Source organism: Brassica rapa, chromosome A10 (genome assembly GCF_000309985.2).
Source record: "Brassica rapa cultivar Chiifu-401-42 chromosome A10, CAAS_Brap_v3.01, whole genome shotgun sequence".
NCBI classification, from domain to species: Eukaryota; Viridiplantae; Streptophyta; class Magnoliopsida; order Brassicales; family Brassicaceae; genus Brassica; species Brassica rapa.
This window is the reverse complement of record NC_024804.2, coordinates 9,992,976-10,016,303: the sequence shown is the minus strand read 5'-3', so window position 1 is coordinate 10,016,303 and position 23,328 is coordinate 9,992,976. Positions and strand designations below refer to the sequence as shown.

At 36.3% G+C, this 23,328-nt stretch overlaps 2 protein-coding genes, 1 long non-coding RNA gene and 1 pseudogene across 12 annotated transcripts; 2 read left to right on the top strand and 2 right to left on the bottom strand.

The window, feature by feature from the left end:
• Positions 1-291: 291 nt before the first annotated feature.
• On the bottom strand, positions 292-3,318 carry LOC103844856. Of its 2 annotated transcripts, none has more exons than XM_009121679.3 (12): positions 2,984-3,318; positions 2,815-2,889; positions 2,648-2,768; positions 2,205-2,337; positions 1,998-2,057; positions 1,810-1,869; positions 1,601-1,723; positions 1,410-1,481; positions 1,195-1,332; positions 935-1,090; positions 738-842; positions 292-520 (listed from the first exon to the last, which is right to left on the bottom strand). In XM_009121679.3, the coding sequence occupies exons 1-12, from the start codon at positions 3,234-3,236 to the stop codon at positions 488-490; spliced, it is 1,329 nt and encodes a 442-aa protein (XP_009119927.1). In that variant the 5' UTR covers positions 3,237-3,318; the 3' UTR covers positions 292-487. The 2 variants fall into 2 exon arrangements, with proteins under 2 accessions (XP_009119927.1, XP_009119926.1); XM_009121678.3 differs by having other exon boundaries at positions 2,648-2,746; positions 2,824-2,888; positions 3,012-3,317.
• Positions 3,319-9,998: 6,680 nt separating this feature from the next.
• On the top strand, positions 9,999-13,948 carry LOC103844853 (probable bifunctional methylthioribulose-1-phosphate dehydratase/enolase-phosphatase E1). 2 transcript variants are annotated; one of them, XM_009121675.3, is made up of 13 exons: positions 9,999-10,333; positions 10,674-10,810; positions 11,153-11,200; positions 11,792-11,887; positions 11,968-12,087; positions 12,188-12,277; positions 12,361-12,540; positions 12,620-12,775; positions 12,864-13,013; positions 13,094-13,195; positions 13,279-13,388; positions 13,480-13,598; positions 13,701-13,948. In XM_009121675.3, the coding sequence occupies exons 1-13, from the start codon at positions 10,126-10,128 to the stop codon at positions 13,790-13,792; spliced, it is 1,608 nt and encodes a 535-aa protein (XP_009119923.1). In that variant the 5' UTR covers positions 9,999-10,125; the 3' UTR covers positions 13,793-13,948. The 2 variants fall into 2 exon arrangements, with proteins under 2 accessions (XP_009119923.1, XP_009119924.1); XM_009121676.2 differs by lacking the exon at positions 11,153-11,200.
• A 262-nt stretch (positions 13,949-14,210) lies between these two features.
• Positions 14,211-17,628, bottom strand: LOC103844854 (annotated as a pseudogene).
• A 1,840-nt stretch (positions 17,629-19,468) lies between these two features.
• Positions 19,469-22,221, top strand: LOC103844851. Of its 8 annotated transcripts, none has more exons than XR_628379.3 (10): positions 19,469-19,836; positions 19,930-19,948; positions 20,043-20,199; positions 20,302-20,412; positions 20,494-20,784; positions 20,867-20,985; positions 21,066-21,275; positions 21,355-21,456; positions 21,542-21,727; positions 21,804-22,221. It is a non-coding gene; the product is annotated as an uncharacterized LOC103844851 (long non-coding RNA). The 8 variants fall into 8 exon arrangements; XR_628378.3 differs by having other exon boundaries at positions 19,470-19,836; positions 20,508-20,784; positions 21,066-21,237; positions 21,333-21,456; XR_004452471.1 differs by having other exon boundaries at positions 19,471-19,836; positions 20,508-20,784; positions 21,081-21,237; positions 21,333-21,456.
• Positions 22,222-23,328: the final 1,107 nt, after the last annotated feature.

The window sequence follows — 23,328 nt, the reverse complement described above, 5'->3', positions numbered from 1 at the left end:
TTTTCCACAAGATGACAAGACCGAAAAGCTCAGACGCTAAGTAATGATTCTTATCATCTTTAGACACGAGTTTGATATAAAACTTATCTAATAATCTATTGATACGTGTGAAGAACAAGTATATTTCTCAAAAACTGGTTCATGTTCGAGTCAAATTGATGTTACATATAGTTAAATAGAAAAGGCAGTAACCACACATGAAAGACACGTAAGTAATGGATATGACGATGGTCGATAGCAAAGTTGAAAGTATGAGAGGTAGAACTACGTGACATGGAAAAAGAACAGTGGTACACGTGGAATACGCGATGAATCGGTCATATAAAGATGTCCTCAGAAAACAAATATTTTTCTAATATAAAGATTGACAGGCTCAAGTCAAGTATATCATAATCCAAGACTCACCAAGTTATCGTGAAAACATATTCATCAATGAAGTACAATTCAAAATCCATTTATCTAGCTCTGTTCCAATAAACCGGGACGGTTAAAAGAACCACCACTTCTTTTGCCGGTTCCCCTGTGTCAGAAACAGAGAGATCATTAGTTAATAGTAAACAAGGAGAAACATCAAAGTTGGTCACAAGAATGACATATAGCTAATGAGTTGATGGAGAATGGTAATGGTTTAGTGGATTCATAGATCATCACACAAACTATCTACGCATGAAGATGCAAACATAATCCCTAGCTTCTTGTAAGTTCTAATTTGGAGGAACCTTATTTACTATTGCTACCTTTTGATTAGTCTTCTGAGACTTCAACAAGATGGGCTGCGGAAGAACAGCCATGTTTGAGTCTTGGATGAACGGTCTCACTTTCTCCTCCAACATTTCCTCTACCTATAAAATCCATAAGGAGGATAATAAAACATGTTATGCATACAGAATCACAAATGTAAACGATTGTGTCAAAGATGTTCCTTTTGGTTAACCTTCTCTTGACGCCATTTAGCTTCCCATTGTGCATCCAAGATCTTGTCTGCGATTTCTCTTTGCGCGTTGAGAAGAACTGTCTTCTCGTACAGCTTTGCAGGGTTTTTGAGATCCTCTTCACTCCAAGAGGAAGTATTCAACGGGAGATTCAGTTCCTGAACATCTTTACGAGTTACTTCTATATGACACTGGTCTCAGGAACAAGAATAGCAAAAAAAACTATTGATGCTAAAACCGAAAAAGAAGAAAGAGAGCTTACACCCCAGTTCTGAGGACGAGGAGGTGGATTGAGCTTTGTGACTTCAGCTTCTAGTGCTTTCTTAGCCTTGTAGAAAGGTACATTTTTCACAATGACGGGGTCTTCCTGAGCACGGACAGGATCAATGGAGAATAAGGCCTGTAAAACCATGACAACCAAAAATGGTGATCTACATTTGTTTCAAATCTTTAAAACCCACAAAGAGGCAATCTTACATCCTGCAAATACTCCCAGCCAGGGTTTCTCTTAGCCACCAAGTCCCTAAGTTGATCATAGCGCATAGATTCCTGGAAGACATTAAGCAGATTCAACTCTCAGATAAGAGTAGACTATAGCTTTCATGGTATGCTTCGATTTAGCCTCTAGAAAGACCATAACCTTCAGTAAACTCTAAAGAGGTACTAACCTCGTACTGCAACCATATTTTCTTCTTGACATCTTCATCATAATCAAACCCACCAACAATCTGAGGCAAAGTGATCAACCAGAAATTTGCGATGCTTGGATCTTTCATGCTGTGAACAATGTGCTGAAATGTGAAAAAAAGGACTCTCATTATGAGGTGCCATACATGGGAAGCTATTGGGTCTAATAAACAGCATCTGTGGTGCTCACCTCGTAGGGATAATCCATCTTCCGCAGCACATTGTATGCTTTCCATGGAGGTTCCATGATCTGCAAAACGAACGTCATCAGTTACGGTATATAGTTATCTTTGGTCATTTAATGCCTACTAAGTAGTAACTATACACCCCACAGGGGATTTATGTAGATACGAAGCTGAGAAGAAGTAAAAAACATACATCATCAGCTGAGATCCTGACTTGCAGCTTGTTTTTGCACTCAGTACAGCTCATCACACCCTGCAGTTTCAGTAGACCTTCCATCAAATTACTCATGTAACAACAGCCTATATAGTTCACATGGACTTGACAGTTTGAGAGGTATAAATCAAATATAGCAGTAATATTCCATAGCGTAGAGCATTAATAGCAGGGCAAAAAGCTTACTGTTCCATCACAAGTTGGACAGTCTTTCGTTGGCAACGGAGCACTAAGGTTGAGGGAGGAAGGAAGATGAACCAACTCAGCTCGATTGTCAACTATGGCATCTGCTACACAGTCTGCTGTTGGTTTCTCTCCACTACAAGAAAAGACAGAAAGGAGAAATAATTAAATTCTTTCATGTATAATAGAATAACACTCGGGTAGCTTAAGAATTGCCAAAATGGGAAATGCCACCATTAACACACACTCTCTAAAACTGCTCATCTAAGGTTCCTTACATGGACACAAAATAGAATAAAACACTAGCCCCGCTTAAATTATTTTTACAGAATATCAGAGTGATTAAATCTGAATAACCATATAGAAAAGTGCAACGGCTTATGTAGTCTTAAGTAGTTGAAGCCAATAATAATAATAACTTGGGGTTAACAAGAGACAGTCCCAACCTTCTCAAGCTGTAGTCTTTGATCTGGTAATGAACATTCCCTGTTCCTTTGCACATGGTGCACCGTAACGCCTGCCACCCATTACAAGTTTTGCAATCCCTGAAAGAATGAATGAGATCATCTCAAAGCATCAATAACTAGGGCATATGACTTCACAACTTGAAAACCAACCGAACCTTTGGCATATGACTTTCTTCCCCAAATCCAAGGCAATGTCATAAGTCCCAAGCGTAGCAACCGCCTAGGCACATACTCAAGTTAAAGTTCGAAACTTTTAGCACACGAACACGATTCTAAGGCGAAATAAAGGTCGACACTTTTTGTCTCTACAAAGTAAACAAGAGGAGAGCAGAAAGAAACTCACGAAAACAGAGAGATAGGATATCTTGGAGATGAGTTCGGGGATGCCGAAGCCGCGAGGAGCAGAGCCAGCGATGTCGAAGGCGAGAGTGAAAGGAGACAAGACAAGTTTGATTGGGAAGTCGAGGATGTCTATGACCTTTTGTCCATGACGAGTCGAGAATTGCTTGAACTGAGCATCCGCGAACTGTGTCACGTTCTGTATCAGACGACCTGGTCCTCTCGACATTGGAGGAGAAGAAGAGGATAACAGCTTCCTCCCAGTCTCTGGTCTGGTTTGTGTGGAGGTTTAAAGATGATATGTTTTAAGATTTTGTTGGCAAAGAGTGTGGGGTTGTACTTATCCAGGATTTGGATTCTTCGCTAACCAAACATGTCCTCTTTCTATAGACTACGTGCCGTTTTCAGTGAGAAAAAACGACGCAAAGTTATTCAGATAGAAATCTTACATGTATTTGGAGTAAAAAGTTTTTATATCTCAGTGCTTTACGTCATGGTATACTTTAAGCTCTCACTCTAACACTTTAAATCACTTTGTGCTTGAGGTGTATTTTTGATTTATTATGTGTGTATTTTTAGTCCAAAATACCCTCGTAAAAACAAGTGGGTTTATAAAAAAACATATCTAATTTAGTTTAGTTTTAAATATTAACAACATTTTGGCCTGGATTTTTCTCTTTGCAATTTCTATTCCAAAAAAATTGTATAAAATATGTGTTTTAGTTTTAGATAGCTTAATATAGGGCTTGAACATAATATCCACGCTTAAAAACCGGCTCAGAACCGACCAAAAGTCAGGATACCGAACCCGATTAGATCCGGCTTAAATATCCAAACGGGTCCATTTTTTGAAACCCCAAAAGTCAAAACCGAACCCGCCTCGCACCGATTAATTTATATTGGTTATTTTAGGTATGTATGAATAAAAATAGATGTTTTGGATCAATATACCTAAATCAGATTGTATCCATAGTTATTTTCAGATAAAAAATAAATGATTCGAACTGTATCTACTAAGGGACTTTGGTTTTTAAGTTATTTTGGGATAAACTTGAATAATTTTGATATAAAATTCACCAATAGATTGGGTACTTTGGTTATTTCGTTTAAATAATTGAACATATCTGGAATTCGGAGAGTCCAACTCGAACCTGGCCTGATTTTTTAATAATATCCAAATGAGACATTTTTCAAAATATGAAGAAACTGATACCATGCTGGTTAATATTTAAGATATTTAAGATTTTGTTGACGTTTTTTGGAAAAAATGTTTGTTGCCCAAGATTTAAATTCACAAATTAATTAATAGTCCAATTATGAAAATAAATGATATGAACTATATCTACTAAAAGACTTTGTTTTGGGATAAACTTTAATAGTTTTGATATAAAATTTACCAATAAATTCGGTATTCTGGTTATTTCAGTTAGAAAAATTAACCTATCCAGAATTCGGAGGTCCAACTCAAACTTGGTCCGATTTTTTATAATATCCAAATGAGGCATTTTTTTAAAATATAAAGAAATTGATACCATGCTTGTTGATATTTAAGATTTTGTTGGCGTTTTTTCGAAGAAATGTTTGTTGCCCAAGATTTAAATTCATGAATTAATTAATAGTCCAGTTATGAAAATATCTTAAAATTACGAATGGCTATTCTTTATTTCATAATACTTTAATATTTCGGGTCTGACTGTATAGCGTTCATGGAGTAAAAGGGTGGGATAAAAAAATGCTCTAGTTTCCTTTACTTTTAACCAATTAGGTGAAAAAGAAAGAGAAAATATTTACTTTCTTTCTCTCTTGAAATAATCATTGTTGTTTTGTTTTTTCCGAATTAGTGGGTACATTTTCTCACTTCTTCTAGCAGGAGTAATGTAGAATAACTTCACAGAATATAATTATATTACTTTAACTTTTTTATGTTACTCTCAGTTCTTCTAACTTTTCATTTCTCTTACATGAGATTTACTCCGTATATTTTCTTCCAGGTTACGCTACGTTGTTTTCCAATCACAACTTTCGTCAAGAGAAGCTATAGTGAGGCATAAAATATTAGTTGTTTATAGTGTGTAGTTTGTAGGTTAGGAACAGATTTCTAAATATATTGTAGGATAGGTCACATATAAAAGCTCATGATTCCAAGTGGTGTGGATGTATAGATTTGAGTTTTTGGTAGGTTTCAACAACCGTCAGATTGGTAAAGAAGAAGAAGAGTGGTGTGTGGATGTGGTAAAGATTGGTGTGATCATGGATATCATATGAGATGATCAAGGATTGAGTGGATGTAGTAAAGATTAGTATGATTATAGATAACAACATGGTCATGGATAGCATATGAAATGATCAAGGATTGAGTGGATGTGGTAAACATTGGTGTGATCATAGATAACATGTAAAGGATGTTTTTTGCTGGTTATGGTCAAAAACAAAATTAGTGTGATCATGGATATCATATGAGATGATCAAGGATTGAGTGGATGTAGTAAAGATTAGTATGATTATAGATAACAACATGGTCATGGATAGCATATGAAATGATCAAGGATTGAGTGGATGTGGTAAACATTGGTGTGATCATAGATAACATGTAAGGGATGTTTTTTGCTGGTTTTGGTCAAAAACAAATATTAATTGAATTTGCACATTCTACTCAACAAAAAATATAAAAAAACAAAGAAAACAACGTAAATGGAGTTGGTGTGGTCATAGACATCATGTAAGAGATGATTAAGGTTTTGGTGGATACGGTCAAGAGTGGTGTGGTCATGGATAATAGCTGAGGTTCCACCTTCTCCACAAGCTTCTCCGTCGCCACATCCTCAATATCCTCTGTTGCTGACCACTTCTAGTTTTGAGTGCTCTTACTTAACTACTTATGTAAGCACCATTACCATAAAACCCTCCACCACCTCTGTGACTGCCTCCACCATCATCATAATCTCCATAGTCTCCTCTACCATGTGCTACCACCTTTGCCGTCTCCACTTGCGTAACCACTAGTAAGGCCTCCACGACCATAATCTAATTCTCCACCGCCTCTGTTACTGCTTCCGCCTCCTCCTCATCAATTGCAACTCGTCATACCCAAAAGATTTTATCTCTCACGGGAGGAAGTATGAACGCATGTTAATTTCTCGTCATTTTCGTCTTGCTCACCGATTCTCTTGATTTCACATTCATCCATATCATCCAATTCTATGCCACCACATTTCTAGAAACTGTGAGACACAGTTTTTTCTCCTTCGCCATGGAAATGGAATCAGTATTGAAGTTTCCTGAGTTTTTCAACAAGGAGATGCATAATAAGTTAAAAGGGGAGAGAGAGAAGAGGATGAAGAAACATTGTTAACATCAGAGAAGATGAAGAGAGGGAAGGAAGAAAAAGAAGCAGATGGAGTAATTGGAGAAAGGAGATGCATTGTTTACGTAAAGAGCTCTTTAGATAAATTACAAGGAAAAAGTACATGACCAGTCTGAAATATGTGAAAATATAAATGAAGAAGGTAAAAAAATGTCTGAATGTAATTTTCTCTTAGTACTTCAGTATATGATTGTGGGTTAGTAAAACATTTCAAGGATCCTTGAGAAAATTAAAGCAAACTATGAAAAAACGCAAAGTACGCCCATCTTTGGAGAGCTCTTTGCAATACCAAGATGCTCAAAGCTTGTGAGATACTTGTTCAGATCAATACTAGAAGATGTTGTCCTTGGTCTTTAATCTATAGTAAATAATATTGTTGAACATGTCGTTGGAAGTTATTTTTGTCAAATGGGATGATTTCATTATGCTATTAATTTTTGAGATACAATCAATCTTTTGCAGTTAAAACATTTTTTTATGTTATTTTGATGGTTGTTGTTTAATCACTGATACCAAATTGTTTCCATTATGATGGATACTTCCCCAAGTTTTTAGCTCATTATAACATTTTTTTGTCACTTATTGGATTATATTAACATAAAGTTTTACATAAGCCCATATGGATTCCATTCCTTCCAGAGCTATAAGCCAGCAAAGATCGCATTTCTTCCAGAGCCAGAATAACAAACTATAAGGATATGATTAAATGAGATACTAGAAGTTAAGCCTAATTACTTGTTAAAATAGTTGCAGTAGATGTCATGATGATAAAAACCATGGGGTAAAGTAATCCAATCTTCAAGCTGCGGATATAAACAAATTAGAGAAGTTTGTTTGTTGACTTGAAGAAACTTCCTATCCAAAAAACCAAAGAACCAATTTGGCAGAGACCTCAAAGCGGGCACAACTTTAGACATGTACTTCCATAGGATCCACTCATAGCTTAACACAAATAAAAAAATTTGGATCTTTATATGAGAATTGAAATACACACTCTTGTCACCAACCAAAGCAAAGACTCCACATTTACTGAAATGAGAAAAAAATAACTAAAATCCCATAGCAATCAAACATACCCACTGAAAAATAAGATAAAGATGGAGTACGAACTTGAATCCATTAGAGCGATGGAGCTGCAAATAGCTGAAATGATTCAGACATACACATAACCACATATTTGAACCAACCAATACCTCTAACGGTAACCGGATACAAGACCCAAACCAATACCAAACATACCATCGAACCCAAAGCTCATCACGAATTCAAACCACCATCTATCCTAGACCAAAATGTAAAACATATAGACATAAGACGTGAATGTATGACCGCAAATATGAGAAATTCAAGATCAGAAGTGACCATTGTGCATCACCGACTCTAGACCATGACCACCTATCCCAAGACCACCGCCAACCCCAACAAACCATGAACCTTTCGATTCTCCAAATTAAGTCAATCAAAAGAATATCAGAAGCTCAAATTCAGAGTAGACCACTACGTTTCACCCCAACGCGCATGCGAAAAGAAAACGTTTTGAAAGTGAACCTTATTGGCATTCTTTTTTCTTATGGTTACTTTTTCTATTTTTGATTTTTTCATTGAAATTCCACAAATTAACCCAAACTCAAATTTTCATGTTCAAACTGGACGATAACATCCACACGTGTGGGGAGTCCATTCTCTCAATTAATGTGTCTTAAATCTTGATCATTTAAACTCACTATTACTTGTTTCCATATATATAAACTAGGGGAAAATGCTCATATATGACTTTTTAAACTTCCATAGTATAAATTGCGGCAATAAAATATATCAAAACACATACTATAGAAATGTAATACATAAACAACACTAAATCTTGCACTAAAACCATGTTACTGTAATTTTGAAATCAAAATATGAAAACATTAAATTTAGGGCAATTGTCAATAATAACACCTTTTGAGTTTTTGTCTCAAAAATGACACTAGAAGGAGAAAGTCACAAAAATGACATTCATTAAATGGTAAAATATCTCTAATACCCTTGGTTTAAAATTAAATAAACAAACAAAAATAAATAAAAACAAATAAAATAAAAATAAAAAAATGAATTTTTTTTATAGTTTCAGATTATATGTTTTCAGATTCAAAATTTTTTATAATTTTTTTTTGAATTTTTTTATAATTTGTTTTTTTTTTTTTTCAAATTTTCTTTTTATAATTAAAAAATACTTACTTTTTGAAACTGTTTTTAAAATTTTTATTTTTAATTTTTAGTATTTCTTTTTTATTTTATAAAATTTTAAACCATAATTTTAAAACTCCACCCCTTAACTCTAAACCCTAAGATTTGGATTAATTAACCCAAGGGGTATAAGTGTATATTTACCTCTTTAATGAAACCTATTTTTGTGACTTTGAGCACTGAGTGCTAGTTTGGGAACAAAAACTTAGTTTAGTGTTATCCTAGTCTTTTTCTCTTAAATTTAATAATATATATATATATATATATATATATCTTCCACTAGTATATATATTTAAATTATATTACTATATTTTTCATAATACATATCATAATTAAACACACATTATAAAAATAGAATAATTTAAATAAATGAAAATTAATATGACGAAAATAGAAAGAGAAGTATATAGTCAATGATAGTTTTTATATTGTTAAAATTGTAAGCAAAATAAAATGAAAATATTGTTGTTATAAAAAACAAATAAACATATTGAAAAATTAAATATTTGCAAATCTCTTGTAAACAACATCCAATATATAGCAGATGAGATCTGTTTGCAGATCTTCTAATTTTTCTAGAAAAAGACAAAAAAAAATTGAATTGTTTGCAGATTTCCTACTATCTGTAATGTAAAATCAGAAATGGTTGAATGGTGAATGTAGTGTGGAAAAACTATTTGTGCGGATGATCTGCACTTCTCCCGCTATACAGTTCCAACACTAAAACGTGTTTGTTGAGTTTTCCTAATTTCGTAAAAAACTTTCATAATCTACAAAAGCTTAGCGAGAATATTTCCGGTTTTACCAAATACTACCTTTTTGATAGGTGTGGAACGGATCGGGTATCCGGGCAATTTTAAGGTATCAGATCCGGATCCTTATCTGGCTGATCCATAATTTTACTATCCTTATCCGGATCCGAGGTTCTCGGATATCCGAGTGTCGGATATCCTTTTAAAAATTGTAATATCCGAACTAAAAAATCAAAATATTCGGATCCAGATCCAGCTTTGACAGATTCAACATTTTGCTATCCAGATCCGGATTCGTCCCCTCCAGATATCCAGATTTTCGGATCGGATCCGAATCGAATCTCGGATCAAATCCGTATCTTGGATAAAAGTCCAGACCTACTTTTTTTTGATACTTCTCGGGTCCTCTTGCAGTTACTTTTCTCAACATACCCTTTGACAATACATAATTTCCACTGACACCTGTGCACCCGCAGTAAAATTTTGGATTAGCAAACTATTGTCATATTGCAAACTTGACGTAAGTTTGGATTAGCAAACTTTTCAAACCCGCATGAAAAATGCTGTGCTCTTTTTCGTCACAAGAAAAATGATGTGCTTAAAAATGCAAACTTTGGGTCTTTTTTTATAAAAGAAAATATTAAAAAAGGAATCATATTCTGTGAAAAGCAGCCCAAGTAGAATGGTCGCCAGATAAGTAAAACCTGCCCCTCCAACCTTTCAGTTTCTCTCTTTCTCTTGCTAATCAATCAATCACTGTACTCCGACAATCAATGGCGGCGACCGCAGCGGCGACGATCGGTTTCCCGCAGGCGTATCTGGAGGGAAAAGAGGTGAAGGAGACGAGCTCGCTGGTGACTGAGCTCTGCCGTCACTTCTACACTCAAGGTTGGGTATCTGGAACAGGCGGTAGCATCACCATGAAGGTTCACGATGCTTCTATCCCTAAACCCGACCAACTCATCATCATGTCTCCTTCAGGTTTCTCTCTGATTTCGATTTTTGATTGGAAATCTTCTTCGCTGTTTGAACTAATGATGGGTTTCTTGCAAGTACTTGTATTGTATGTATGTGTCTGAATAATGCTTGTCGGACTTCCTGTCTTCAAGTGAGGTTTGTAGTTCCTAGACATGTGGTTTCTAGACATCATCTTGTGTATCTATGCTCGTACAATCACTTTAGTTAGTAACACTCTTTCTGTGCACTATTGTTTTGTCTTTTAATGTTTAGAAGCATTTGAATCATTAGCAACTTAAAAAAATGCAAACTTTTGCCAATTTGTTTATTGAGTTTTATTTGGTTTCATGGCTGTGTGTTGAAGGTGTTCAAAAGGAGAGGATGCAACCTGAGGATATGTATATCTTATCTCCTAATGGATCCATCATATCTGCACCTTCTCCAAAGCCTTACCCTAACAAGCCTCCCAAGTGTACTGATTGTGCTCCTCTTTTCATGAAGGTATTCTGGTTTTGCTCACCTTACAAGATAGTGAAACTGATTTTCTCTGAAACTACCTTTGGTCTATTTTGATATTGCCAAATTGTATTGGGTACTTCTACTTAGTTGTATGGTAGTTTCTTTGCTGAATTGTGCTTTTCTTTCTCGATTTTCTTTAGCAATACTTAGAGATTCTCTTTGAAGTTTTTAGCAGCATTTACAGTTTTCAAGTTAAACTGTTCCTATAGCACATGGGCCATGAACCAAATAGTTTAAGATCTAATGCCCTTCCTCTCATTTAGACTGGAAAATACGTTGATTGCTAATGACTGTTGGATTCCATTCCAAAAAAAATAAGTGCAGAACAGGCGGCTTTCTTTGGGGAAACGCTTGCGAAAACTCGGTTACAAGGTAACACTTGTTCAATCTGAGCAATAGTCCACTCGTTGGATGTCTCAGTGGGTTTCTTCGACCCATAGAACCTCCACTCCGTTGCATTGGTAGAAATAGATTCAGTCAAGACTCAAGTGTTAGAAAAGAACAATGGGTTCAGTCAAGTGTAGAGTTGTATTGTTGACAATCTTGAAAAAGGGATGTTTTGTTGTAAATTTTTCCTCCTTATTAAAAAACCAAATCTAAACATTGTTTTCTCGCGTTCAGTTGAACAGTGCGATTGAGGGAGCATTACTTGTAATATGTAAACTTACATTTGATTTGCATTTATGTTTCAACAAGCTTTACGTGGTCTGCATTAGTGCTTTTTGCAGTTTTCAAGCAAGTAAAGTTCCATTTTTAACCAGACTTGCATAGTTTAGTATCTCAGTTTTTTGCCCTACCAAATTGTCTTGCTCTGTTTGTAAGATATTACATTTTATTTTGTCTAATCTCTAGATAACTGACACTAATAAAAGATGCATAGTACTGACTGACTTTGTTATAGTTTCTAACGCCTGGTGAATGGTGATGAACTCTTATGATGTACTATTTAACGTTGTGGTATAGGCATATGAGATGCGAAATGCTGGAGCTGTTATTCATAGCCATGGCATGGAATCTTGTCTTGTGACAATGCTTAAACCACAAGCCAAAGAATTTCGTGTAAGCCTGAATGTCAAAAGCCCATGAATACCAGTGTAAACTTTAGTACTTAATGTTTCTTCATATTTGACATACTGCAGATTACTCACATGGAGATGATAAAAGGGATTCAAGGTCACGGATACTATGACGAACTTGTTGTCCCAATCATAGAGAACACAGCTTATGAGAACGAACTCACAGATTCACTCACTAAAGCTGTATGTGTATATATAATACCCAAGGAAACTTGGATTTGATCATATGCAATCAAAGAATGGTTTTCATTACTCTTTTGACAAATATGGCTCCCATTTGCAGATAGAAGCCTATCCAAAAGCAACCGCAGTGTTGGTACGCAATCACGGAGTTTACATTTGGGGTGATTCTTGGATCCATGCTAAGACACAGGTGTGTGCAAATCGCTTCAGACACTAAGTTCTATATCGTTTTGTTATGTTATGTTCATATAAACTTTCGATTCTCGCTTCCAGGCTGAATGTTACCATTATCTGTTCGATGCTGCCATTAAGCTTCATCAACTGGGTCTGGATGCTGCTACACCAGACCACGGGCCTATTCGAAGACATGTACACTCACAGAACCACATTTCCACAAAACTATCTGTAAAATCCGGAGTCAAGGATTCACAAAACCAAACAGAACCGCCTCGGGTATAAACTCAATGATCTCTCTCTCTTGTCATCTTGTAGAATTGTTGATTTTCGTTATACTCTTTTTGGTTGCACACAGAGATGCATAGTCCTGGACATTGAAGGAACAACTACGCCCATAACATTCGTCACAGACGTTCTCTTTCCCTATGCTCGTGAAAACGTTGGAAAGCATTTGAATCTGACGTACGACACAGCAGAAACACAAGAGGATATTAAGTTGTTGCGGTCTCAGGTAAAAAAACGAATTATTTATCCTCTACAAACTTTTCTTTACTGTTTCCAAGTGACTAAAACTCATCATCTCTGGTATTTTGTTGCAGGTTGAAGAAGACTTAAGACAGGGTTTAGCCGGTGCTGTTCCTATACCTCATGCTGATGAAGGCAAAGAGAAGGTCATTGCTGCTGTGGTCTCTAATGTAGAGGCAATGATCAAAGCAGATAGAAAGATCACAGCTTTAAAGGAATTGCAAGTGAGAGAACAAAACAAGTTTTCCGCCTTTTGTTGATTTTGATAATGTCTGATATGAGAATATGTATATTTGTAATGTAGGGTCACATATGGAGAACGGGTTTTGAATGTAATGAACTGAAGTCTGTTGTGTTTGAGGATGTAGTAGAGGCTTTAGAGAAATGGCATTCTTCTGGAATTAAGGTCTGTTCCTGTAGTTAAGTTCTTAGAGAAATGTCGTTTCTTTGTTGTTGTTGTTGCAGGTCTAATGTTTTGATTGTGAATAGGTTTACATATATTCAAGTGGTAGTCGATTAGCGCAAAGGCTTCTCTTTGGGAACACAAACTATGGAGATTTGAGGAAGTATTTATCCGGCTTTTTCGACACCACAATCGGGTATAACAAAAGCTCTTATCACTTTTATTTCAGTAGAGTATATATGATCCAGCTGCTTGCACATGACATCTCATACGCTTCTTGGATGCAGAAACAAGAAAGAAAGCAAGAGTTACAAGGAGATTACAGAGACATTGGGCGTGGATGATCCTTCGGAGATTCTTTTTGTGACGGATGTTTATCAAGAAGCTACAGCTGCAAAAACTGCAGGTAAAAAAAAAACACAACAAAACTCGATGAATCCTATTTTACTTCAAAACCGGTTTGAGATTCTATTTAAAGGAACTGACATTTTCTCAATTATGCAAAAAGGTCTGGAGGCAATTATATCGATTCGACCTGGTAATGCTTCCCTTCCAGAGAATCACGGGTTCAAGACTGTCACATCGTTTTCCCAAATCTAGACATTCCTCTATGTGTGTTTCCTACCTATGGTCTTGTACTTGATATGAGCACAGTTACCAAATAAATAGACTTGGTAATAAATCTAAATGTAGAGTTCAGCTTGACAAAGCTCTGATCCGATTTACTAGCCAAATGAATAAGCTTTCGTTTATGCATGTGGCGATGTTTGACAGGAATGATTTGAGTGACAATGGTGGAACCAGTATACTAGGTAATTATAGTACAAAATCTTTAAACAGTGAATATGAACATAAATTCTTGAAACTCAAAAAATTAAAGAACAAAATTATTCATTGTTAAATTTGATAAGGAACCACCATTCATTTTTATTCCTGTTATTTTATTTTCGTACATTCCTTTTTTATTCGTTCTTCTTGTTTTCCGAATGGTCATCAGTCAGACCCTTAGTGTTAAATATGCGCAGAATAACAAATTTGCAAACATAGCAGATTCCCAAACCTTACATATTATGTAAACAGCCATATTGGCGTTGTGAGGCTAACGCCCTGTTACAGCTGTGAGGCTCAAATCATTGGTAGAGAGACTACCCTGGTCACAAGATCCTCTTCTTGCTATTAACGCACGCTGCTTTGGCTCTTGGAGGTTCGTGTTTTCGGTAGTTAGCATCCAGATCACGGTTGAAACATTTGGTCTATCGTTTGCAGCTTCTTGCGCACACAACAAACCAATCTGAACACATCTCGTTATCTCTTTCTCGAAAGACTTATCAAAGATGGTTGGATCAGCTAGAGAAGCAGCCTCACCTTCGTTCCACAGCTTCCACGCCTGTTAAAAGGACCAAACTACATGTAAAGTTTCAAAGCTAGTAAAGCTACTAAACACTGTATTATTAATACACACTTACATAAGCTAAAAGGTTTAGATTATTCTCTTCCTTGTGAGAGTTTTTTCTCCCACTTAGGATCTCTAAAAATATAACCCCCAAACTAAAAACGTCTGATTTTTCTGAAATTAAACCTTCCATTGCATATTCAGGTGACATATAGCCGCTGCAATAACAAAAAAAAATCATTCATATTGGTTATGATAAAACCGATTTTCAAAATATTTGTGTGTTTTGTAATAATGGGAATGGATACTTACTATGTTCCAACAACCCTTCTTGTGTTAGCTTCATCTTCATTTGCTCGAAAAACTCTTGCAAGCCCGAAATCAGATATTTTGGGATTCAGATTGTCATCTAACAAAATGTTGCTGACTTTTAGATCTCTGTGTATGATCTTTAGTCTTGAATCTCTGTGAAGATACAAGAGACCTCTGCAAATCCCTTCCATTATGTTGAACCGTGTCTTCCAGTCAAGAATCTTTTGCTTCAATGGGTCTGAAGAAAAAAGCTAACAAAAATCATTACCTTTCTCTTCTATCACCCCCAAGTAAAACACATAGGAGATAAGTTTTACCAAATAGATAGGCATCCAAGCTTTTATTAGGCATATATTCGTAGACTAACAGTCTTTCTTCACCTTCAATGCAACAGCCAAGTAACTTCACTAGATTCCGATGTTGCAACTTGGAAATCACAACCACTTCGTTCATAAGCTCCTCAAGTCCTTGTCCTGATGCCTGTGAGAGCCTCTTCACTGCAACTTCTTGCCCTTCTGACAATTTTCCCTGTTTTAGAAACCAATCAGTTAGTCTGAGACATTTTTTCAAAAACGGATTCTTGTTTGATGCCGTTTTTCACCTTGTAAACAGGACCAAATCCACCTTGTCCGAGCTTGTTTCTTAGAGAGAAGCTATCGTGGCTAACACTTGAAACTCAAAGAGTGGAAGCTCCTTGAGCTTCACTTGGTTAGAAGCAGTCTCATTACCACTTGTAAGTGCTTCCATTCTCTTAAACATTAGCTCTGCACTTGTATCTGGCAAGGCAATAAAGCAAACAAAATAATAGTAAAAAGAACAATATGAAGCTCTTAAAATCATCAATGAACTCTAACCTGGACGTTTTTTGAATTTCCTGCATGCTAAAAGAACGCAGACGGCAGCAAGGAACGCAACGCCTAGCACGGGTGCAATGATGATAACTGCTCGATTGCTATGTGTTTCTACATGTTTGACCAGAAAACATAAGTCAATTAAGGGTCCGAATGACAATATGAAGAACAACTGCGGTTCAGTCTTAGTGGTAATAAAACACGTACACATACACATATGTATATATAGAGATTTTTGTTACTATTAGCTGCGGTGCGGTTTGTAAATATTCGAAGCCTAAGAAGGATACAAGTGAGAATACGAGAGGGGTTTTCACTCACTGAGTTCAGAATGTGGAAGTCGAATATAAAGATCAATGCCAGTTCTCAAGGATGATTGCATATCAACTAAGTTACCACTCCAAAGCATGCATCCGATTCCCCGATCAAAAGCATAAGCAGTGCAAGAACAGTTATCCTTACACTGTTTAGGACAATCTTGCTCATTAGCATCAGATTGTACTGCATTGACTGGTACTTTCATCTTCTGCAGTCTAACAAACACATCTCCTTTTCCTCCTCCATTGCTCTGCCTCTCGCACCGCAATTGACCTTTTCTCACACATCCATTACTCCAATTCCTTGCATTCCACTCTGTGCTGTTCGTCGGCACAAACCCTTTAACACATTCACAAGGCGGATCTTCCCGGGAACTGCAGCTTCCGTTTGGACCACATATACCGTATGCATCACAGTACGTAGATGGAAACATTGCACCGATCCTCCAATCTCTCAAAGAAGTACTCCAATCTCTCTGATATATAACTCCATCAGGATCCAAGTTAAAGTGATACATGAAAGAATCATTAGCAAATGACATTGAAAATGTTCCTTGGTTATCATTGATAAGATTAAACCCATCAAGAAACAAAAGAGAATCCACGTCCGGTAAACCGATGAAAACCTGGCCGTTCCACGGTCCACTACGCCAGACTGGAACATTGTTCTTCCAAATCAGAAGCTCAGGAAACGTGAGCTCGGGAAACGTTAAAGGAGCAAGACCGGCTGTGTAGTTCCCTGTCGAAGGATCTTGATAGCTTCTCCAAGAAGTAAGCTTCAGATTCTCTCCGGTTCTCTTGTTGGTCCCAAGAGTCATTGTTGGCAAGAAAGAGTTATAAGGATGCTTGAAACTCTCCCAGAGAATCTCTCCGTTGTTTTGGTTATCTTGTAACGCAAGGTTCCCAGTATCCATCAGCTGAACCCAAGCAGCATTTGGAGCCACTGGTGGTACTGTGACGTTGGTCGACCATAGAAGGCGGTTTCGACCATCGGTAACCACGAGGTTTCCGTCCTCGGAGATGGAAACGACACCGGAAGCGTCGTTGATGGGAGTGTCTTTGTTAGCAACCCAAACCACAGTTGGTTTTGGAATCTTGTCGTACCAAATCCCAACGTAACGTATCCGAGTAGTGGAATTTACAGGAGTGAAGAAACCAAACCTGAAAACACCACTTTGGGAGAGAAGTGAATCTGTGTCGTTGATCGGACTAGTGAAGGTGATTCTGTCTTGGCCGAAGCAGAGCCTAACGGAGAAGCAAGAGAGTGTTGCAAGTAGAAGAACAATAACGAAACGACGACGTGTGTTCAGTAGAAGCACCATAACTATAGTTGGAAAAGAATAGTTCCAGTTTTGCTTTGCTCTTTGTTCTCTCTTTGGAAAGAGAGGTATACAAATAATAAACGTAGTCGTAATTGTCTGTGGTGTAGTATTGTGTTTGCTGACTTTTCTACTGATGGCAGCGTGGGACTGAGAAAGAAAGCGTGAGAGAGAGGACTACTTGCGTTAGCGCCAATCTTACTGGGACCACTTTTGAAAAAAATTGAGTTGACTTTATCGTGAAATTTCAACGTAGACAAGGAGTAGGGAGTAGTCATGGACGGTCAAATCAGGTGTCTTATGAAAGAGTGATTGTAAGAAAATTAAGCGAGTTCATACTACGTTGGTTCCAAAGAGGTTGTAACTTGTATTTGTAAGATTCATTCCCTGCAACAAGACGAAGGTAACTTGTTTTTGTAAAGCATCAAAAGAGTGAAAGATGTTAAAAATATTTAAAACCCTTATGATTCTTCTGTTTTTTGTTATTTCTGGAACAACTCTATGTGGAAGATAAAGATATGTGACACAGCAGTTGCTCCACTCTTTCATAAATACACTCAGTTCATGAAAAATTGAATTAGAGGAAGGAAGATCCTACAAACGATCCGAAGCACTGACTCAAATTTTGTAGCATTCGAGAGATTCAGATTCCATCTTCTTGAGACCTGTGGAGTTGATGGTGAAGAGCGGGAAAATCAAGTTTAAAACAACTCACCATGCGAGTGAGTTTAACACACGGGTGAAGAATGGAGGATGGTTTGTCTTCTGTCAAGGAGAAAGAAAAACACAAGCTTATCAAACGGGAAAGAAGTGCTTGCACGTTATAAAAAGAATTTTCAGTTTCAAAAAAGTGCTTGCAGGTTATGGGTATTGAGGTGTTGCTGGTGGGATTTATAGGCTGTCTTCAAAGACAGATTATAGGAGATATAAGAAGAAGCAACGACAGTATTCGAAACTGTGGTGTTTCAAGTTGAAGAAGAAGAAATTTATTTAAAAAAAAAAAAACAAGTTGAAGAAGAAGCTACTTCCCGAGAGACGAGTTATGATGTACGCTGGTCTGGTACGTTGGGTTAAAGACAACATCTCCAGAGCTACAAGGGTGCAATTTAAGTGGACGAATTATCTAGGTGTTGTTACCACCTACAAAGAAAGACCAACATTTGCTTGTTGCTGAAGAAACAATGGTTAGCAAGGAATCTGAACTGCAACATATTGTGGAAAACAGAGTATAAAACAAGGCATATGGTTTCACTTTCGATCAATCAAGATAATTGTAACAGTTTGTTAGAACTCTTCTTTCTCTTTATTCTGTGGTTACTGTGATTTTTTCTGTGAACTTTCTAGGAAAATCTTACTCATTCATATTCTAGAGCCGTTTCTTCTTCTAAGATCCATTGTTTGTTTTTTGTTTGGTGGTGATATATACGGAAATACCGTATCAGAATAGTATATACTGCTATCAGATTTTGGCAAATCATATATACAACTTTCACATTGAAATTCCAATAAAAATACCATTAAAGAAGTGACTCATTAAATAAACATTAAAAAATTAGCAAGAGAAAACACATACTTGCACAAACATCATCAGCATCTTCGAACCATAATGGATGTCTTGTCTTTTAAAAAATTAGTATCACTGTTTTGTAATTTGTAAGATATAGATATTTTATATATTTCTCGTAGTTGCACTATTCAATATATATGTCACCATTTATATTTTATTTTGAACCGCTTATTTTAAACGAAATTCAGTTATCTTTCAATATACGTTTTTCTTATACAAACCGTAGTTAAACCGTACCGCAATATCTAATCCACTTGTCTCGTACCGCTCAAACCTCTGTTACTATTCGGAGCCATATATATAAGTTTGAAACAGTTTAATATGCTACTTTTTCTTTTGTCTAACATTCTTTTAGGTTAATGAAATATCTAACCTATACTAAAAGGAGGATAATCTGATCAGGGAGAGCGTCCAAGTAGGCATTAAAATTGACCAATCATAATACAGTTTTTTGTCACGTAAGCTACGAATTGCTTAATAATTTTGGCTACGTATTTTTTGTTAATGATAAAATCAGTGGGCTTTTTGATTGTTATCCGAAAGGACCCATATTTTTAAGGGTTTGTTCAATTTTAACAGGTGGAGCTGGAGAGTCGACGTTTTGGTTCTTCACATCTCAACGCCGACGGCGGTCGAACGTCACTGGAAATATTAATCCAAGCATTAACGTTTTCTGAGCCATTCCTCCCACTCACTCAAAATAAATCAACCATAGCATCCTCTAAAGTAATAGTCCTATCAAAACAAAAATCGCAAAGGATCCCAAAGGTCTTCCTTTGTCGAGCATCAAATCCGTCAATGGCAAATTCATTTGTTCTTCTTGACGAATCATAGCATCCTCTAAAGTAAGAAAGGCGGTCCCACATGCTTCTCCTTGACGAGCAGGTAACTCCGGCTAGCCACCACCGTGTTTTATTATCTCTTTCCACTTATTTAACCATTTTGATTGTCCGCTCTTATTATGTGTTTATCAAACAGCCAACTAATCTACGAGAAGGTACCTATTAACAATCTTATCCATGATATCTGTTTTGGATTTAATGTTAAACTAAGTCCCTAACCAGAATTTATTTACTCTGTTTTTCTTTCAGTCGATTTTGATTCCATCGCTTAATACTTTCAAAAATCTCCTTGAGGGAAGGAGGGATGTACGAGCTTCATGGTATTGATGTCACTGGATGACAACACGAGCTTTGTCGAGGTCATAGAACCAGTGACCATCCCAGCAGAGAAGTTCCGTTTTAAAAAGTATTATCAACTCTTGGCTTTGGCTAACACCAACGTGGATTTAGCTGGTATGTATAACAATTTTGAACTCATACTTTAACCGTATGTCCTCCATTTAAGCAGATAACCAGCAGATGCTCCTGACATCATGGGTGAAGTTAGTAGTATCAATACTGTTTTCGATGATAAAAACCAGTCCATTCAGTGTGTGATGATAACAATCGAATTGGACAGGTACACAAATCCATCAACTGATTTGTCTTACGTTGTTTAGTCTTTTGTTAGTTTGATTAAGTGAGTTCACTGATAAACCAGACACAACTATGCAGAGCGCACGGTGTGTGTTTAATAAAGTTGTTACTGGCCTAGATGAGAAGTTAACTCTCTTGGGTGTCGAATCAGAAGCTATGGTTGCCACAAACATAAATCCAAAACTAGCTGGATATAATCTGCTTTATTTATATTTGGTCTTCAAACTTGACAACACCACAACAGTTTACATGCTTGCCCAATCTCTATTTCAGGTTGGTTATTCTTTAATGCAACCTTTGAAACCCATTACTATGTAGACCGTGAAGTCTTAGCCAGCCAATTTTTTCTAAAAGAGTAAGAAATATGAAACTATTGTTGATTTTCCAAGTAACATATTGCCTTCATTGTGAAACCACAATAACCCATCTTATCGCAGGTTATGTGGAGCGAAGAGAGACTATTTATCAACTCCTTCCAAGTATGGTGGGGTTAAGAAAATTGAGACTGTTACATTGGCTGAGCTGAATACGTATGTTCTCAATTCACGACCAACAGGTACGCCCTCTAACCAATTTTGATTTAATTATAGTGTCTGATTTTTATCACATTAAAACTGATTCCTAACAAACCTGCAGCCGTTTTTCCCATAGGCGACAGAATTTCTATGCAAGGAGGAATTCACTGACATTTAGACCTTAAAAGGATTGTGTTACATTTCATGATCCAAGTTCCACGTAAATTGCTACGTGCGTTCACAACTTTCAGCTGCACAGGGTGCAACGATGAGAATGCAGTTGGTATTATAAGGTAATAGACGACCTACATGTAGTTATCGTATATGCAAGGTAAATGGTAGTCTGTAAGTAATGCTTGAGTAACACGTTAAAAAAACGTTTGCTAAGGCATTGCTGATTCTGTGTTAAGATGGCGGTAACAGACTTGACAGAAGCAGCTGTATTAATAGCATTCTATGGGTCAATTACCAAGCTTACCAATGTTCGTGCTACTGAGCTCGTGCAGCTAATGGTTAGATCCTGACATTTGATGCCCACATGAATGCTTAACCAATGAATCTCAAGTTGGAAGGTGTTGTTTTTTTTTGTTATCTCAGGACGCAGGTCTTGAAGTTAAACAGCAGACCGACCTCCCACAATGCCTGAAAGATATTGTTGGCTAGACCTTAACTTTCCAAATGAAACTCTCTCGGTTCAATTTCACCACCAAGCATTAGTCATTCATGGTCTCCAGTATTTGCGAAAGCCACCAGCTTCTACCAGTAGCTAATTTTGCAATCAATGTGAGCACCCTACCTCTCTAAGTTATTAACCATAAAATGATGCTTGGAAACTGAACCCCTAAATCATCATTTATAGGCTGGTGCTGAGTCTGCTGACCACCCAGGGGATGACAAGCATGTTGCTGTAAAGCTCTCAGTGGAGTAATCCTGTTGTCAAAACCGATGCTGCAGAAGAGATAATTAGGAGTGACAGTGCTCCTAATATCACCGGGGTTAATGGAGGCTCGGAACCAGTTACTTCCCAAACTGAGTCAGTTGATAGCTCGAGAGAGGAACCTATAGGCGATGAGTAGGATCCGAGTTCTAAGAAGCCATGCACTGACTAAGTTGTGAAAGTCTAGATATTATAAGCCGTCAAAATACTATGAGTTTGATGTTATGTTACTGACGGGTTTAGCGTTTAATATTGTTGCCCTCCTTCAACAACTTCAACCAGTCATGTTTTTCCATGTTTTCATTTTCACGAGTATATTATGGCTTCGGTTCAACCCTTCCTTTTAAATCAAATTAAACATAAAAGGAATATATAGAATCAACTACTTCTGATTACCTTTTACCAACTGATTGTAGGGATGGGGTTTTAGGGGTGGGTTTAGAATTTTAAAAAGTAAATAAATAAATACTAAAATATTAAAATATTTTTTCTGGAAAATAGTTTTTAAAAATTGGATTTCAGAATTAATTTATTTGAAAAAATAAAAAAGTTTGAATTCAAAAACATATTATTAAAAAAATTAAATTATTATTTATTTAAATAATTATGTAAAATATTTTTATCATTTTATTGTATGCTCTATCGATGAAAAACCTTATTTAGGATCTTTTGGAAAAAAATGTTCTATAAGATTTTGTAAGAATTACCTCATTGTTTATATTATGTATAAATTACCATAGCGGAATGCAAAACTAACTAAAAGTTTTGTTTTCTCATGTCTTCAACGACAAAACTAGGCATAAATGTAAATTTATTAGAAATGTGTAAATTATAATTTAAAATGTCATTTTTTCTATTCTGTATTTTAAATTCAAAATGAGTAAACCCAAATTTAGAACTACAGAACGTCTTGGTTATGTAGTAGTAATACAATTAAATTTGTACAAAGGTGAATGCAATGTTAAAATAGATGTTATAAAATAAAAATGTTAAGCAAGTTTTAAAGGTATCATTTAATTTCTTAAGATCTTACTTGCTTGAAATAACTGACGTAAATCCATTAAAGTGAAAGGCCTTAAAAATTTACCGAACACCCGTCTTCGTACGAAGCACCTCAATCTCATCGGACATGAAATGTGCAACCACAACTTTGGTTACAATGAACAATTAAGGTAGTGATCACACTAAGCTTCACTTACTACTTTGATATGTCATCTCACTTCTTTTTGACAAGTCTTGCGGTGTCTTCACATCTTCATCAAATGTCATCCATAAAATAAGTTAAAGTAATCAACGAATTCTAAAATCATTTTTCACAATTGGATAACGGTCACATAAAACTCTTTTAATTATTAAGAGCATAATATTCAGATAGTCTGGTAGTCTTTAATATTGGTTGTGAGATGTTTCTTTTTATGCCTATATTTAACTTTTGCTAATTTTTTTT

Bases quoted from the DNA above. Each gene is read 5' to 3' on its own strand.
- LOC103844853 (XM_009121675.3), top strand. From the start codon at position 10,126: ATGGCGGCGACCGCAGCGGCGACGATCGGTTTCCCGCAGGCGTATCTG. The intron at 12,541-12,619 runs GTATAAACTCAA...GGTTGCACACAG, and splicing joins ACCAAACAGAACCGCCTCGG to AGATGCATAGTCCTGGACAT. The intron at 13,196-13,278 runs GTCTGTTCCTGT...GATTGTGAATAG, and splicing joins GGCATTCTTCTGGAATTAAG to GTTTACATATATTCAAGTGG.
- LOC103844856 (XM_009121679.3), bottom strand. From the start codon at position 3,236: ATGTCGAGAGGACCAGGTCGTCTGATACAGAACGTGACACAGTTCGCG. The intron at 1,724-1,809 runs GTGAGCACCACA...TTCACATTTCAG, and splicing joins AGATGGATTATCCCTACGAG to CACATTGTTCACAGCATGAA. The intron at 1,333-1,409 runs GTAAGATTGCCT...ATGGTTTTACAG, and splicing joins GCTGGGAGTATTTGCAGGAT to GCCTTATTCTCCATTGATCC.